At 36.3% G+C, this 19,256-nt stretch overlaps 1 protein-coding gene across 1 annotated transcript in view; it reads right to left on the bottom strand.

Moving 5' to 3' along the window:
- Nucleotides 1-7,046: 7,046 nt before the first annotated feature.
- Nucleotides 7,047-19,256, bottom strand: part of TNMD (tenomodulin) — a 1,096,617-nt gene continuing 1,084,407 nt past the window's right edge. Inside the window, exon 7 of the mRNA XM_044057640.1 lies at nt 7,047-8,844. Coding sequence (XP_043913575.1) covers nt 8,635-8,844 — 210 coding nt within the window. The 3' untranslated portion in view covers nt 7,047-8,634. The remainder of the gene's footprint in view (nt 8,845-19,256) is intronic.

Raw genomic sequence — 19,256 nt, 5'->3', positions numbered from 1 at the left:
CGAGTTGTATTTTGACAATGTGAGAATTCGACATTGTCATTTTCGCAGAAGTGGGTCGATGATCCCATCATTCGAAGGGGTCAAGTTCGAACTTCTGATGGTAAACCATATATATATATATATATATATATATATATATATATATATATATATATATAGGTCTACTTCAGTAAACCGGCATTTCACTTACCTGACTCTCACTTGGCTGAGACGAAAGGACCGACAACTTCACAACATTTACATCCAGAACACTGACTTTTCATGTGAGGTAAGTAACTGCTTGGCCATCTCGAATAAAAAAAAATAAATGAAACAAAACTAAACCCACTGATGTAGGGGCTTTGTCCCCCACATCCCCCAAAGTACATATACCAACTCCAAGATCACACTACCATGGGGGTAAGGGGCAAAATTCAAGAGGATGGCCAAACAGTTACTTATCTCACATGAAAAGTCGGTGATCCGGATGTCAGTCTTTTGAACTTGTCGGCCCTTTCGTCTCGGAAATTTTAGTGTCAGATGAGTGAAACGGCCTACTGAAATAGACATATATATATATATATATATATATATATATATATATATATATAAAATGTGCGTGTGCGCATGTACGTAAGTCTATTCAACTCAAATGATAAATTTTAAATTACAATACACTCAGAAATGTATAAAAATATACATATGCAAAAATCTAGTGGAAAAAACAGTTACTCATGCTCACAGCAGTGATTACTTGATTGAGCAGTTGCACCTCATGTCATATAATTTAAACACACACTATATTCAGAACATTCTAGAATTGCACTTTATTACTTATAAGCCTTACTAATAATACTACCTACCCTCTCTCATTAAATATGATTATATTTTAACTGTACTTTGGCTAGCTGTACTCCATTTAATGTGTCAGATAACACTGTCTCTCTAAGTATTTATCTATCTGCCATTCTATCTAGCTTTGTGTCTGTGCGACAAGTGCTCTTTACCTCGGGACAGTAACTAAGGAGTATCAATCCTCACCACTGTCTCCGGTAAGAGAGTGTCACTAAAAGGAGGTATAGAAATACACAATTCCGCCTAAGAGTACACTGGGAACAGGTTCCAAACCTGGGGCTCAACTATATGCTTCACTCCAGGTCCCCAAATTAGTCTCCACATTAATCACTGCAGAACACTGTGTCCCATTTCTAGGTATATGACACACACACTCTTAAATGTTTGATATTCACATATACACACACTCCTGGGAAAGACTGACACAGACTTACCTGCTGTGTTTCTTTGCCCATATTACAAGGTAATGGTTGTTCAATTATATTGATTACAATAGATAATGAAACAAATGGTAGCATGTACCCCTAGCAGTAAGGCCCTGGTGTTATAATAAGCATAAGCACTCTTAAGTTATTAAAAAATATTAACTAAAATAACCAGCCACAATGACAGGTAGTAAGACATTTAATAATAAATAAAATGATTTAAAACATGTAAATACTGAATAACTGATTACAATAAACATCAGAGTTTCACACACAGGAAATATGAAAATAATACTGTAAGACAGATCTGACATTCATTTCAGAAAACCTTTAACTAACTAGCTATAGACCCCTGACTATCTGAAGATTAACTGTCCCTATCTAATCTAAATAACTCAGCAAGGCAAGATTATACTCTTACTTCTGCAAGTTAAGATGAGAAATTATGTCCACACTCCAGGCTGTCTGTCATCAGCAACTGGTACAACTGCTCTCCTGGAAACAACTGGACTACTACTGCTGAACAGCTCTGGAAAACAACCACTAAACAATAACTGAACTACTGACTCAGAACAGGAATCTGCCATGAAAATTCTACTCTCATAAAAGACTTTGAAAAGCCAACAAACAAACTGCAGTGAAGATTATATTCTCTCAGCCCTGGCACTGGATGACATCACATCTAGGTTAGCTGACTCTGGCATAACATGCATTCAGAATTCTCTTTACAAGGAACAGCCAGAAGAACACTGACATTCAAACATCTTGCATAAATCAGAGTGATAATCAAAAGACAAACTTATTTATACAATTATAGCTAGTCATGCTGGCATATGGAACACAGGGTAATTTACAAAACTTCAGCCAGTCAAGCTAGCACAGATAACAATATCCTCACACTGTATATTCATTGTTTCATACCAGAAAAAGCAACTCAATTTCAAAGTTCCATTTTCAGGACTTACCTTCAATGGACTGTATAAATAATTGATAAATTTAATTGTCTATCAATCTTTCAAATGTAACACAGAAACGTTAGCAGTCTGTGAAGCGAACAAACACTGCATTGTATGCAAAAGTTGGTTACACTAAACTGTAGATGATGAAATGCCAAGAATTATGTAATTAAATAACTCTGCAGAGACAATGGCCATGTGTTTATTTTTTTATTAAATCATGCATACATTTTATAAAAAGAAGCACCTTTATTGAAATAATCAATATAAGAAATGGCATGGGTTAAGTGTAAAATTCATAAACATTAACATTGCCAAAACACAATTACAACACTTGATACAGATTAGCTGACTTCTTGATATGCATGAATGCAACATCGACCAGCTTTTTATAATAGTACCATGACAATTTGCTTTGAGATTTCATTTCACAGTGGAGTAACTTGACTGGCACACATACAATAAAATAAAATTTAAAAAAAAATTAAACATACAGCTCATCTCATTTAGATTAAAAATATGGGCTAGCTGGAGATGTACTGTACAGTATAATCTGTATAGCTTCTTTGTTCTGAATGAATGTGGCTCTATTATAAGTAGACCTGTAAGCTGTAACTGTGACTCTAGCAAACAGGAAAAATAATGTAAATCTCATAACTCACTGTACTGTCAGTAAAATGTGTGTTGAACAATTTCTGCCCTTCACCTTGGAAGATGTATGCCTGCTATATGGACGACATTGTCATTGCTTGGAATAAACCTGCCAATGAAATTGTTGAATTTATTTACTATTTTACCACCACCACCACCTTGTTTTTGAAATTTACATTTACTTTTAACTCTGTTAAGATTAACTATCTTGATGTAGAAATTAGCAAGGATGTTGTAAACAGGAGGTTGATTAGCAATATATATAAAAACCTATATATTCAAACAGCCTCCTGCAATGCACTAATCCCCAAATCACCATAATCACCAAAGAAAGGGGATAGTGAAAGGACAATATGTGATACTGGCCAAGATGATTTCAGAAGACGATCAGTTAAAAATGGAAGGGCAAAAACTGGCACAAATGTTCCACTCCTAGTTGACTTGTGCAAGATATATTTGAGATCATCCTATTTATGAGAAGAGGAGGTGTTTTCCAGCCTTTGTTATGGTACAAAAACAGTTTTGGATCCAATAACAGGATGAAACCTGACCAGTAGGTATGCCCTTATTCTTTTGTGACCACATACATGGTTGATCATGCCAGTATCACAGAGATCCTTAAGAGAAACTGAAAGATTTTTTCCTGTTTTACTGGTCTAACTGGATTGCTTGGGAACAAACCCCAAATTGTATTTAGGAAATGAAAATCATTAAAGAACAATTTAGAAACAAAGGAGACAATCTCAGTATCTTTTGCCCACAAAAGGGCAGTTACTACAAAATGTGTTTTTTTCCCCAATGTTTATATATTCTAGAGAAGGATTCAGTGGTGGTCAACAGTTATTTGGATAGATCCATATTTCACTGTACATGTAATTCTGTCTGGGTCATTTATGTAAGTCTTGTGTCAACAATATTATTGTTTTTTATGTAGGGAAAACAAAGGAAGCTTAAAAACCATATAGATGAACGGATCTAGGACATTTGCTCGACTTAACAAACGTCTGAATCCATAAAACCCGAACACACTTTAACGAAAGTGCTTTTATCGAAAAAGCGCTTTCGTTTATGCGTGTGACAAAAAAAAAAAAAAAAAACACTACATTAACATTTTAGCAGGGGAGGGGTTTGCCCCCCTGCATCCCTCCCTACTTTAATATTCTCCCTCCGAGACCGCAGTGGGGAAAAGGGAAATTTCCCTTACCGTCACCATAGTACAACAGGCAACAGTCATACTTACGCGAAAGTGCTTCTTCGGTGAAAAGCACTTTCACGTAAGTATGCCCGGACATTTGGATTTCGGTCGTTTGCTCAGTCGAGCAAATGTCCAAGATCCAGGTGAACATATTCTGTATATTAGAAATAACAAAAATAATTTCCTTTACAAACATATCTTTCAACACTCAACAGATGGATTTAAATTTTTTGGGCTGGATATGGTTCCCATGGATCCCAGTGTGGACCATGGGGTGATTTGATAAAAGCAAGGTAATTAACATGGCAAATTAAACTCAATGCACAATATTTCCTGGTTTGAACAAAAGCCTATCTATAGCCAGTATTTTAAGGCTTCATTCTTACACTCTGTAATAAGATTTGTATTTCTGGTTTTGTTTCAAAGTGGTAAACTGTGTGTGTATCGGGTTCACAAAATTTGAAAAAAGCTTACCTTATAATATGTCCTGTTTTAAATGTTTTATATGTTTTAAAAGCAACAGTATAGATGTTTTATGATAGTGAATGCCGAGTTAAATTTATTATGTGTATGTTCATTGTTTTTTCAGGCACGTGGTAATGGGAGTGGGTAATTTAAACTGTAACTATGTTTCAAAGTAACTGAGTCTGAAGAAGTCTTTGATACAAGCTGATGAGTGTTCAATCGTGTTTTGTTTTTTAAATAAAAAACGTTCATTCAAGTTATACCCTGTGTCATCTATTTTCCATACCAGGTTGGGTGGTTTGTGATTCGATTTTGGTGTTTCACATGGTTCTTGGTTTTATTGGTGTGCTACCGTCATTAAAGTGTTTATTTGGTAAAGCTTTGACGTATGTGAACCAAGAAGTTGGGGAGAGGCTATGTCCCCCACCCATACCACATACACATATTAACTCAGTTTTAGAGAAAGGGGAATACTCCAGGTACTGCAGTCTCATGCCCAGTTTATATAATTTCCTTTCTGCAGGATTTTTAGTCTTGCTATTCTAAAGATTGCAGATATGGCTCTTGGGTGGCCCTTGGCCCTTAAACTTACAACAGATACCCTTTTGGTTTACACACTCTACACTAAAATTTTACCCTGACACAGGTATTGTAGGGATGAGATTAAGCCACACTTTTTGTAATTTTTGACAAAAAAAGGAAGGTTTACTTGGGATGATTTACACTGGGTTGGAAGTTGTAGACAGAGAATGTGTGTGTGTGTGTGTGTGTGTGTGTGTGTATTCTACATTTTATAAGCAGCACACTGACTATTCCATTATGGACCTGCCTAATTTTCAAACATCTTTACTACCCATTTTTATTACTTTTTCCACATGTTTTAGAATACATTACAGAAACTAACCTCCATTTAAATATGCATTAGACTAAAGCAGTTATGCCACACTACTGCTTGCAGGACATGTAATACCTCTGTTGCCTGGTATAGGTTTAGAACCCACATCTCCATGTCCTTGAGGCTACAGAACTTAGCACTCTGTCAAGAATGCCACAGATGCTGCTTTAAAGTCATACCGCTCTTGAGAGTTCTGATGTGAGACTGGGTAGAATCAGTGACTTGTTTTAAGTGAATTATTACATATTTTTTGGCCTAAGTATCATTATATATGAATAAAAATCTTTATTACAATCATTGTTTAGGGTTGGAGTTAACAATTACTAATTATAAGTGATGTATAATGTTTGCAACTACAATTGTTTCAATGCTGTCTGATGTATAATGTTTGCAACTACAGCTGTTTCATTGGTGTATGTGATGTATAATGTTTGCAACTAAAGTGGTGTCAATGTTGTTTTTCATTTATATAAATGCAAGATTGCCTATAGCATACATGGTAATTTAATAAAGATGTTTATATAGGTTTCATCATTCCACAATGCATTTTAGTTTTAGCTGTAGGATTTGTTTTGTTCAACTTATATTTATTAAACAATTTTCTCTGAAGTTGTCTTCATTGTGAAAGACTATCACAATGAACTTCTACACACACACACACACACACACACACACACACACACACACACACACACACACACACACACACACACACACACACACACTCTCTCTCTCTATACACACACATATATATATATATATATATATATATATATATATATATATATGCTAAAAGTATTTAGTTATTGCTGAAGAAGCAAGTTTTATTAATTTTTACAACAAAGAAATGCCTTCAAAGAAATTTAACTATGTACAACAAGTGACAGATTCACTGTGATGGTAAATTTCTTGGCAACAATATTATTATTCAAAGGAAGGCATAACTGCCATCCTTGCAAATGGAAGATCTAATTAGAACGCACAATGGTGTCTTTTGTGCAGACTGAAAGGGATTGTAACTTGTCTGTACCTGTCTTTTCATGATCAGAGTTTCCAGTAATTTTTCAGAAGCCTGGCTTGAGGATTACCAAGGTCACAGTTTAGTTTCTTTATAGCAAAGTATAACACGCAACACAAAGAAAAATGTACATATTCACACTATTGGACTTTCTCTGGAAAAGTCTGCTGATTTGAAGTGGAAAAATATGTCTGCTTTTTCTTGTAGGAGTATAATGAGTCTAGAATTTCCTAACTATGACTTAATAAAGTTTCAAACTACAATGCATGCCATTCTGCATTTGCATAGAAACTAATAGTATTTCAGATGGTCAGTTTTGCTCCTGTTTTGATTGCTTGGATCACATAACCATTCAACTATAGAGATGTTCTTCCATTTGAGAATACACTGTTCTCTTTTTTTTCAGTTGCAGTTCACTTTTTGTCTGATGCATAGAGTGCATTCTGCTCTCTGCACTGGTTTAGTCAAACAACTATGGATTCACAAATGCGTTTACTTGTTGTATCTTTCAGCTTTTCCCGGTTAGGGGTCGCCACAGCGGAACTCCGGTCCGCTAATGATTGGCAGTAGATTTTTACGTACTGAGTTGCCAGCCCTGACGTACAACCTTCAACAAAGGTACGCCCACTCATGCATGTCTCCCACACAGAAGACGCTTTAGCTGAGAATCGAACAGGACACCATCTTACTGTGAGGCGACAACGCTACCGCAGCACCACCACCACCGTATTTCACAAATGCATTTACTGATTTCTGGTAAACAATCAGGTTCTTGTCGTATATACAAGACTTATTTGTGCAAGTACTGGAATAGACAAAAATTAAGTGAGATTGGTGGAAACACATGGTAAGTCTGAAAGTATTGTATTCTGGACAATTCTTCCTTTTCTGAGGTTCAGTAATCTTGCAGTTTTATGTATACAAGTAGAGTGGGCTTTGGGCTACAGCCCCCCACATTGCAAGTGGGGGTACATTGCTTCCTGAAAATATGCTTATACTTCTCTACTACACATGTAGAATAAAGAATTATCTGGGTTTGCAGCTATACTTTTCCAGACAAAAAAATATAAATTTTACCAAGAACTTAGCATTGTCACCTCACTGCAAGAGGTTCTTCAGTTTGATTCTTGGCTGGGGTGCCTTCAATGCAGTCTGCATGTGCTCTCTGTGTTTGCGTGGGTTTCCTCCAGGTACTCCGGTTTCCTCCCACATTCAAAAGACATGGAGTATGGGGAATGGATACTCTAAATAGACCACAGGTGTTAAGAGTGAGTGTGTGGTGTGGAAGGACAGTGCTAGCCACCCAGTGGTCTAAACCTTTCTCTAGTTGATTGTCAGTTGAAGTGATACCCCAACCCCATTGTCAAAAATAGGAAAAAGGGTTGTGGATAGATAGATGGACTTCTCTTAGACATGTATTTGTGAAGGGGTCATCATGATCTTTAAAAATGGAGTGGTAATATAATACCTCTGTAGCTTTATGTTTGCTGATGTGTTCACCATTTACATGCTCTAAAGAGAGCAGAGCTGACGTGTAAAAATAAAACAAAACTTGCTAAAGTGCACTGGATTCTCTAAATGCCACATATTGTCAAGTCCAACAAAAGGCACTCTGGCAAAGGAAGTCCTGTGGTTCCTATTATGCAGGCATGTAGCTTACACAAACTTGCCTTGTGTTAAGTTTTATGTTTTAGATGATACATGGAAATACCATGCAACGTTAAGATAATTTTTCAGTTTCCTTTAGGTCTGTTTTAATAACAGAAAGACTGAGGTTCATAATATTCCAGGCAAATGTAAAATTTAGAACAGCCTCCTGCTCATTGCCAGAGGTATATGTGGTAATCTTTTTATGTATTAACTTTATTGAGTTATTGTGGTAACTTCTTTTTCTGTTTCACTATAACATCTGCCATATTTGTATACTTTTATTATGTAGTACTATCAAAATTATAAATATGAACTTGGCAGCCACATTAACAGGAGTATACATTTAAAACAGGAGACGTGGTTTTGATAAATCGTGTGTGTAATACCTTCAATGCTATATAACAATGGATGCCTAAAATATTTATAAAACAAAATTCAATGTGCTTTGAATCAAGCAGGTACCAAACTGTCAGTGTTTTGTTGAAACTTGGAAAAAGGCTTTCAAATGTTTGTAAATAGACCAAATCACACTGTTTTATTTACATTTATATTCTGCCAAGCATTCGTGCCACCCACCAGTTGCATGGCATAATAATTCGACAGATGACCCTGCCTCCCTGGTAGCAGTAGGGCCAAGGCATATAACCATAGAGGGGTTCACAGACTCGTCGGCAGTGTCGATGACCATGGCGGCAGGAAGTACAGCAGTATCCATAATGGTCGAGCATTGTGTCAAAGTAGGCTTCATTCTCTTGCTAAAACAAAAGAGAGCGAGAAAAAGAAAATGTAAGTATTGCCTGCAACTACCAAGTCTACAATGTAAATGTTTTTTATAGACCACTACCCCTGTGCATTCTGAAAGTTCTGCAGATAAAATGCCAGTGGTTTTGTAGAGGTTGGTGAATGATACAGGACATCAACAGATTTTAGGGTTAGATACACTGATTACATAAAATGATTATTACAAAGTCTTTTTATGAGGCATTGAGCCTGTAATACATGGATAATTACAAAGTTAGCCTTATTAGTGTTCTCCATTTAGAACTACTGGCAAGTATTTATTATTATTATTTTAAAAGTGTTCCATGAGTACACTTCTCAAGAATAAAATATCTTTATAAAAGGAAAAGGGTATGAGAAATAGTACTTGTATACTAACTGTTCACAATGGATTACATTCATTTTATAACATACAGCTTAAATATACAGAAAATTCTGCAGTTTGTTTGTTTTCAACAGGTTCATTCAAATGTTGCTTTACCCCATCACTGACTGATGGAGAAAATAAAAAATTGTACTAGGATATGAGATTCATATAACAACGTTGTAGGTAACAGGTTACACTGAAAACATTTCATTACATGACTTGAAGTTTAACTCAGAATTATATATCTGCATATTCTTACAGTGGTAAGGATTAGTCAGAGGTGAAACTGATAGGCAGTACATGTCCTGGTTGAATATGGATTATCTTCTTGGGATGAAGTGTCATAATGTGGCATCATAGATGATGGAGCTAACGGAAGACGACATCATGGCACCCCCTTTCTTTGTCTTAATTTATACTCATGGAACATGGCAGGTAGAGAGTTTCAACAGTCCCTGCACTGACAAGTGAAACATTTTTCTTTCTATTGCCCATCATACAGGACTCATTTGTTCATACTATATGCAATAAATCATGCATTTTAAAGAGTCAAACAGACTACTTGCATTGTATATATTTTTTATTTGATCACCTTTTTGCAAACCATACATTTAGTTAATATAAGGAAATCCAAAAAAGTGAACCGAAGACTGAAAAACCAAACTGCCTGGATATCAGAGTACCCTGATGCAATTGCTGTCCATAAACAATAGTGTCGCCAGATCAAGAAACACCAAAGGTAGAAATCACAAACAAATCTAATGAAGCGCTTTTCGTTTGCCTCCTAGGCAAACTTCCTCAGAAAACATATTCCAACAATTCACTGTGCCTTAAATAATATGACATCATAGTTAAGTTAACAACAATTAGGACAATTATGCCTAATGACATATAAAAAGACACCCACTTCAGAGTTAAGCAGTTAAAAAGCTAACGTACTGTTAATGACAAACTCTGCAAGTAAAATATGTATACCCTGAACAATCACTTTAAACATTTCACATACAAAATTATTTAATAATCGAAATGAAATCTAAAAATAACACTAGCCCACAGTAATGGCCAAAACTATTAAAATGACATAAAATGAAATAAAATGACCTGACAATCAAAACTAAAAATAAATCAAGAGCCCCCTGCATAAAATTGCCTTACTTAAATAGTTAAAATTCCTGTTTGAAACGTAGTTTGACCACGTTAAACTCCATTCCCTGTTTCAACACATGTAACTATTGAGAATAATACAAAAATAAATCTTAAATGTCAAAAGGCTCTATGTTGAAAGACAAAACTGGAGATTTCAAATGGCTCAACTCACCCACCTATCTCTTTAAACTAAGAAGGCGAAGGACACTAGAAATGGAACAGGCTTCATTCAAACCTGGCACGTGGTACGCTTCCAATCTAATCTGCCAATGTAGTTCCTTTTCCAACAGTTTAAGTTGTGTTGGTCCTCCCCTGGTATCGTGGCCTACCTGTTCAATTACAATGAATTTGAACTGGTGGGAGGGATGGTCCATTATATGTTTAGCCAACGCATTTGTTTCCTTATGTTTTCTTATTGCGTACATATGCTCATAAATTCGATCCTTGAGCTTACGCTCAGTTTTTCCAATATAAAACCCTGCACAATGTTGACACTGGGCTAAGTAAACAAGCATACTGGAATTGCAATTGACCCTGCATTTTAATTTAAATGCATGATCTTGAACAGTAAATCTATTTGATTCAATAATGTACTTACAATAATTACAAGATTGACATTTAAACATTCCAGGAAACCTAGTTGACAACGGTTTCTGTTCGAACCATGATTTAAGATTTTTGGCTTTTCTGTATGTCACTTTGGGGTATGGACCTATTTTAGAAGACACAACTGGATCTGCTCGAAACAAGTGCCAATTCTTTTTAATAATATACCACAAGTTAGAACTATCAACTGTAAAGGTAGTAATAAATCTAGGGAAGGAGTACTGATCAGGTTCGTAGGTGCTAACAATATCCTCTCCTACTATGGCCAAAGCTTGTACTGAAGAATCCTTATACTTTTTGACTGACAACAAAGGCTCGTAGAACTTAGATGACCTTTTATGTGAAACCTCACTAATAAGATCCTCAATCAATTTGACAGGGTAGGCACGACTCATAAACATCTTTTTCAATAATGAACATTCCTCAACATAGTCAACATCTCTACTTATCATCCTCGCTGCTCTAACTAGTTGACCTTTAATTACTGCTCGTTTTTGTTGAAATGGTAGACAACTAGTGAAGTGCAAGAATGTGTTAGAGTAGGTCGGTTTCCTATGAATTTGCGCTATAAAGCGCAATATTATTTAGTTAATATAAGGAACCAGATTATTTCAGGTAGTCCTGCGGTTTTAGGTAAAGTGTTCAGTAAAATAGCTAAGAAAGAAATGGACTGTTTTCAGCAGTCTGCAGACACAGAAATTTCGACTTGTGGAGTACTGTACCTCTCGATGCTATCATTAAATCTTAGCTTGTTTGATAATGGTTGTAAATCAGGACCTGCAAAAGGGGAGAGAGAGCATCCCTATTTGCATCATTACATATTGGGAATGTCTTTAAAGTTTGTGAGCCTACTGTAATTAGTGAAAGGGACGCTTGCTTTTCCTCCTTGATAATGCAGTACATTGCAGTGACAAGCCTTCTGTGGTACCACAATTAAGTATGTATAATTGAGAGAGAAAATATTGGGATATCATTGACTCCCTCTACTCAGCCCTCATGACACCAGTCATTGAATGCAATGCCCCCCTTGGCATGCGTCTGCCCAGACACATGCAACAACTGGGATGCCACAGAGATACCATACTTAAAGAACATGTCTTCCAAGGACTGACTCAAAGCACTATCACTACAGTCAACATCCTACAGATGTGTATACAAAGCACCTTCTGAACCATTAATGATGGATTTACTGTACAACAGCAAGTCAGATGCCATCAAAAATACTCAGTCTAGGGATATAAACCTCTTTTGTAACATCAACAGGCCAGTTTCGAGGGGCAGGTATATCTCACAGAGGATACTGCTGCTGTGGAACAGATTCCCTAGCCACAAAAAACAAAGTTCATCTCTGTCAACATTCAAGCACAACTTAGATCTATGGATGGGAAACAGAAAATTTACCCCAGGACTGTCCCCTAAACTACTAATGGACAGAGGCAGCTCCTAAATGCATGAGTCCTCCTCAAAATTATCTATGGTATGATCGCAGTTACTTTCATTAGGAGTAATATATAAATATCTACCATGGGATAAGTAAGGTCAGTCTATAGCTAAACAGGACAGGTTATTTTGAGCACAAAAAGGGAAATTTGTTAGGCTTAAATGGCCTGCCTAGTACTTACCTATGAAGCTAATAACCTATAAATAGCTTTACTTATATCAAGATTCATTAAGATATTTTTATAGTGAGATCTCCAAGTGTTTCAAAGAAATGAAATTGCATGCTTTGTGTCGCTGTCTGTGGGCTAAAACATATGCAAGGATTTTATAATATGCATTGATAAATGATATGGGTGAATACAAAGGACACAGGGATGGTCCTAACCTGGTTAGGAATGGCCATCAAACAAGATGATTTCACAAATATGGCCACATACACTGCAAGAATACCTGATTACATATTACCTGTAAATGACAACTCATGAAGTCATACAAAAAATAATTGTGCATCTTAAAGGATAATCCATCTTTAGGTTCATAGATTAGTACTAAGCTAACTGCCCTTGCGAGCCATTTTAAGCCTAACCAATTATCCCTTGTGAGACTCAAACCTTGCACCTTGTGTTTGTAAGGCAAATACCTTAACCATTAGGCCACCCTCCTAACCCTGTTCTTTTATAGATCTCAAAAAATAATCCATTTTACCAAGGGCTTTACCTGATTTTTAGATTCTTATGTTAGCTCTTCGTTTTTGGACTTATTAGCTGACAAATCAAGTCCTTGGTTTTTGAATGGCTCTATTAAGTTCCTTACATGTAAGTATTGTCAGTGCTTATATTTTTGGGGAACTGGCTTAGTTTTAAGGTTAAAGAAATGTTAATGCTATATCCCATGCATTGGTCCCCTCAAATTATAAATGGTATGATCTCAGCTATTCTTATTAGGAGTAATATACAATTATCGACCATGAGATGAGTAAGACCAGTCTATAACCGAATGGGACAGGTTATTTCAAGCACAAAAAGGGAAATTCACTAGGCTTAAAACAGTCCACAAGGTCAGCTAGCCTAATAATTGCTTATGACCCTATGAACCTATTGAATCCACCATGTTATCCATACATCTGTGTGTGGGGTTTAACATATCTTCAATTTGATTTTGACATGTTACTGGTTTGAATCTTCTAGCTGGGTGAGCTAATATCGCTGTTGTAATGGTAGCATTTCTGTGGGGGTGGTCCAGCAGTTCTACAGCATAACTGTAAGCTACTTGGCATCCCCCCAGTTTCTTTAACTTTCACTTCAGGAACTATCTACCCATGTGAGAAGGGGAAATGGTCCCCCCTCAACAGTAAAAAGTGCATCAACCCTACCTCTACTCCAGGCACTATCTCTTAAGTGGGGCTAATTTGGTTGGGTGGGAAGGGGAAGTGGATCCAGCAATGGTGGGAGGGAGTCATGTCACCTGCAGTAACATACATGGTGTTCACGCTAGGATTGTTTTGTGTATTAACCTCTATTCACATTGACATTCTGAGCTGCCATGACTGGAGGGTATACAATGATGATATGAAGAACCTGCCCTCACTTACATTGTAAAGATTCTATCATGCTCCTGCCCCCAATGCACATCAGCACCAGTCTGCACAGCACAAGTATCACCACCAGCACTCCCATGCCTCAGGCATGAGCCCCCCCCCCCCCTTTGAAGACAGATGAACAGGCAAAGCCTTGTAATTTCTGTCATTCCTCCACAACACCTCCTGCAGGTGACCAAGCTGCTAATTTAATTCATGTCTCCTGAGTCACAGTCAGGGCTTTATAAGCCTATGGCAGTGCAGATGGCTGCAGTGGTAAAACTGTTGGATGTACCACTGACATACATAGTGGATGTGAAGATGACTGTAGGGTTAAAACAGTTGGCTGTATCTCTGACATGCACGGTGGCAGTGGAGATGGCTGTAGTAGTAAAACTGCTGGATGCATCAACATACATGGTGGAAGTGGAGATGACTGTAGCGGTAAAACTGTTGGATGTATCACTAATGTACATGATGGAAGTGGAGCTGGTTATAGGGTTAAAAATGTTGGCTGTACCACTGACATACACAGTGGTAGTGGAGATAGCGGTTAGTGGTAAAACTCTTGGATGTATCACTGACATACATGGTGGAAGTGGAGATGGCTGTGGGGTTAATCCTATTGGACATGTGATTGACATACACAGTGGCAGTGGGGATGGATGTAGGGTTAAAACTGTTGAATGTATCACTGACATACATGGTGGCAGAATGCCCAGTGGCAGATAAAAAAAATATAATACATCATACATTACAAAAAAGACAATGTATTAAATGTGCATCCTAAACACCATAGTCTAGAAAAATTACCCTGAAATCCATGTAAAATTAGCCACTATTATGCAATGCTACCAGATGCTGTATGCCAGTGCTCCCTGTGTAGACATGCACAATAATCACGGTTATTACTACATAATAACAACTCCTTATTATAAACATATGGTCTGCTATCTAGATATCATAATGCTGACTCTGATGTGGTATATTCTGTACAGATGGGATGCTGTTATTATACACAAAGGCAGCTGCCATGTTGCTGTTACTATACACAAAGGTGGCTGCCATGTTACTATTACTATACACAAAGGTGGCTGCCATGTTACTGTTACTATAGACAAAGGTGGCTGCCATGTAATAGTCAGTTTAAATCTACAAGTCAAATCCCAAAGGAAAGTATAAGCCTCATTAAGGTGGGACTGCAACCTGTATGCCAACTAGGAATTGGGTATCATTGAACAATATCTCACCATATCTGTTCCTCCTGTGGCTTTGCATTACCAAGTTCCATGCTGATTTATCATCTCAATGATGCACTTCTCCATGCATGCCAGAGGATGCAAAACCTTCTGCAGACATTGTATTAAATATTAATGTATTTCATACATACAAAATCTTGCACAAAACAATATACAGTACACAAACCTTGGATATGTATCTGTGACAATGCTGCATCTTTTATTATATGTCTGCTGAAAACTGTCAAGTCTCCTGAGGTGCCACATTTTCAGGAGTATATCATACTGTATAGTGCTTAACAACAGTGTTGAAATATACTAAGATACGGCTCATTCAGATTTCTTAAAGCAATGAACACAGTGGACTCTTTTATCAAAGGTTATACAGTGAATTTTACTACTGAAAAAAGTCACTGTTGTGATCTTTGAGTTGCTGAACTCAGGTGATTTATCCAAGCTTAATGGCTTTGTTGTTATTCAATCATTTGGGTATAATGCATTCCAGCATTTTGTAAACTGAAATTGGATAAGGAAAGAGACAGAAAATAAATGGCTGGCTTTTCCTCATGGTTGTGAGAATATGAAGATAGTATATTTAAGTAAGGAGTGTCACCCTGTAGATGAGGGTGCAGGGGATGTACTCCTTACACACACACACACACACACACACACACACACACACACACACACACACACACACACACACACACACACACACACACACACACACACACACACAAAAAAAGAAAGATTTATTATTTTGCTTTGTATACAGAAATGTTTTGTACTTTTGTGATGGTGAATGTTTAGTTTTGCAGTGCAGAGAGATTCCTTAAAAATCAAAAAAGCTGAAAAAAATGAAATCACTATGACATGAATCATCAAAATATGTGTACACACAGACACACACGTGTGTGTGTGTGTGTGTGTGTGTGCGTGTTTTGTGACGGTGAATGTTTAGTTTTGCAGTGCAGAGAGATTCCTTAAAAACCAAAAAAACTGAAAAAAATGAAATCACTATGACATGAATCATCAAAATATGTGTACACACACAGACACACACGTGTGTGTGTGTGTGTGTGTGTGTGTGTGTGTGTTTATGTGTTTAATTACATCATAATATATTGGTTAGGTTGTTAATTAGGTTTTGGTAGGATAAAGAAATCGATTGCAGTAGAAAAGTTGCAGGCAAATACTACATAGTAAATCTGCTTTCTTAATTTCCTCTATGGACTGAGAATACAGTCTGTACATAGGACTTTTCAATAGCATGCCACATGTCCTCAAGGAGACTCATTTGTATGGAATATTTCAAATAGTGTTTCCTTTAATTAGGGCATAATGGACAACTGCGATATTTGGTGGATCATACAGTGAGCTGCAACAAAGTTGTCAAATGACATTAATGACAGCGACAGGATACATATGTATGCCACAAAGACGCAGTAATAATTGACAGTTAACAGGATGACAGGCGATCCTTAATACATAAACACATTTACTGCTATAGTTGATTAAGGCTGGTTGATGGAAGGCATTTTTGTTTCACTATGACTTTGTGACTTAAAATCAGACAAAACTATGACCAGATGAAACAAACTACTCAAAACTTTGACCAGATTAAAAAAAATGTGTCTATTTTGCAAGAAGCAAGTTCTCCTTACCTCATTCCCCCCTTAATTAAATGTACTAATTCTCAGGGATATGGAGTTCAAACTGCCCTCAGCAAGTAAAAATCTCATTCAGTTTGCATTTAACCAAGAGTTGGGTAGCAAGTGATTTATAAGGGTGCCTAGCTAGTACAATACATATAAACACAAACCTCTTATTAATGCTGCAGATAACAGATATTAAGCATGCTGTACGTGATCATATGTGGTTTCCATGTTATGACAATGTAGTCTACACACGACATGTAGTACAGTGATAACATGTAGTGCTAGTACATGCTTCAGTGTCGAAAAGTACCCTTATAGTTGTACTGCTATTAGCATGTCAGTGGGTATTAACATTTAGGAATCACTGTGATGAATATACAAATGCATTGCTCAAAATAACAGCACCATGCTGAAAGATGTTATGCTAATTTTGTTTTTAGCTGATGATATTCTCTAGGTTGGAGCAGTGATTCAAAGCCCCATTGTTTTAGATTGCAACCCACCCAATGCACATGTCATGCATGGCTTTTGGCTAACAAAATGCCAATGAATATTTTTTAATACAAGTGAAATTATAATGGTTTACTTAATATTACAATTTGCTTCTGCAGAAAGGATAGTGATGTCAGACAACAAGACAGTAGGCTGAAATGTTGGAATGAAAAGCTAATAAACTGTCATGAGGCAGCTGTCCTAATTACGCACAACTGACATTAATAAATAATATTGACAATAAATGCAGATCTGATGCTAATGGCAGAGCCTTATGACTTCAGGTTTTTCAAAGTTCTTTTGCAGTGTCAGTACATTTCAGAATTTTATATATATATATATATATATATATATATATACATACATACATACATATATATATATATATATATATATATATATATATATATATACAGACACACCATTTTATGAATTAGTTATTGTCAGAAAATAATCTTTTAAAGCAGCACTGTTTTAAAACAAATGGATGTACATAATTTTTATATCATGCTATGAAGCTTAATGCCCTATTCCTGAACACAATTTAAATATTTATATTTAGAATTATGATGGGCATATTTGTCAGATTTTAATATGGCACTTCAATATATATGATGATGTAGAGAGATAAGCATATTAGCAGCGACTAAATGCACCTTTTCAAAACCTACAGGATAAGTGGTTGAGTTGTATAATGGGGTGATTGGCTAGTAACTATCGTTTGTAAAAAAAAAAAAAAAAAAACTGTTTTTTCTTCTTTACTTTGTAGTATATCTGGCTTCTGAATAAGTGAAGGTTTGATATCCAGGGTTAATATGGTTCACATACCTTTGGCAAAGCCATCCTTTTCATAATCAGTTAATTTACATTGTTTGCAGGTACCAGCTCATACTGTGTAACACTTGTATTTTTCGCTCTGCAAGTTAGCGTTATCTGTTGGTGCTGTGACATTGAAGGTTTGTGGTCAGATGCTCACAGGCTGTTTGGAATAACATTTTGACAGTGCAGAGTCTCTGGGTGATGTTTCCCATGTTGATATATGTTGACAGAGTGTGCAAGCTCCATTAGCAAGAGCAGACATCGGGCTCTCACTGCCTAAGATACTGTATGCAGATTTACAGAAGCGAGCCAATTAACACTGAGAAAAGATGTTTCATATCATTATCTGTCACAGCTAGCACCATACATTTCCATACAAAAAGTCTATATATATATATATATATATATATATATATATATAGACACACACACATACGTACAAAAATATACACACACACACACACACACACACACACACACACACACACGCATTTCCCATACTTGACGCATTTCGCCATATTTGATGATATTTTGGTACTTTTTACTTGAATGCTTGTCTACATTATACTGGATTCAAACCAACACATTATTAATTTTACAGGCATCCTGCCTTCCGGACTATTGATTTCACTGCCATAGCAGTTTAAACACATAACCTTTAGTTTCCTCTAACAATTAACCTGACTGCTATTGTCACTTCACATTTCTAAAAACAGAATTATGGTCTGTGTGTATTGTTTATGTTAATATCTAGAGTATGAATGGCCCACAGCATTAGAAATAACATAACTATGGGTCTAGTCAATGAAAACTACATCATGCAGAGCTTTAGCATGCAGTTTCACTGATTTTTACTGTAAGTACAACTATATATTTTTTACATATATAACAATTATTTTTGACATTTTAATTATTTTAAATATGTCCAGGAGCTGCAAAGCACATTTTAATGCAATTTATAATTTCTCTTTCCAGCAACTCAATAGATTAACACCATTTTTTGCTCAGTGTATCTGCTAGTCTGCCTTGCATGATATGACGTGTT

The sequence above is a fragment of the Protopterus annectens genome, chromosome 15.part0, assembly GCF_019279795.1.
Source record: "Protopterus annectens isolate FY-2018-M chromosome 15.part0, PAN1.0, whole genome shotgun sequence".
Classification (NCBI taxonomy): domain Eukaryota; kingdom Metazoa; phylum Chordata; order Ceratodontiformes; family Protopteridae; genus Protopterus; species Protopterus annectens.
This window is presented reverse-complemented; position numbering and strand designations above follow the sequence as displayed.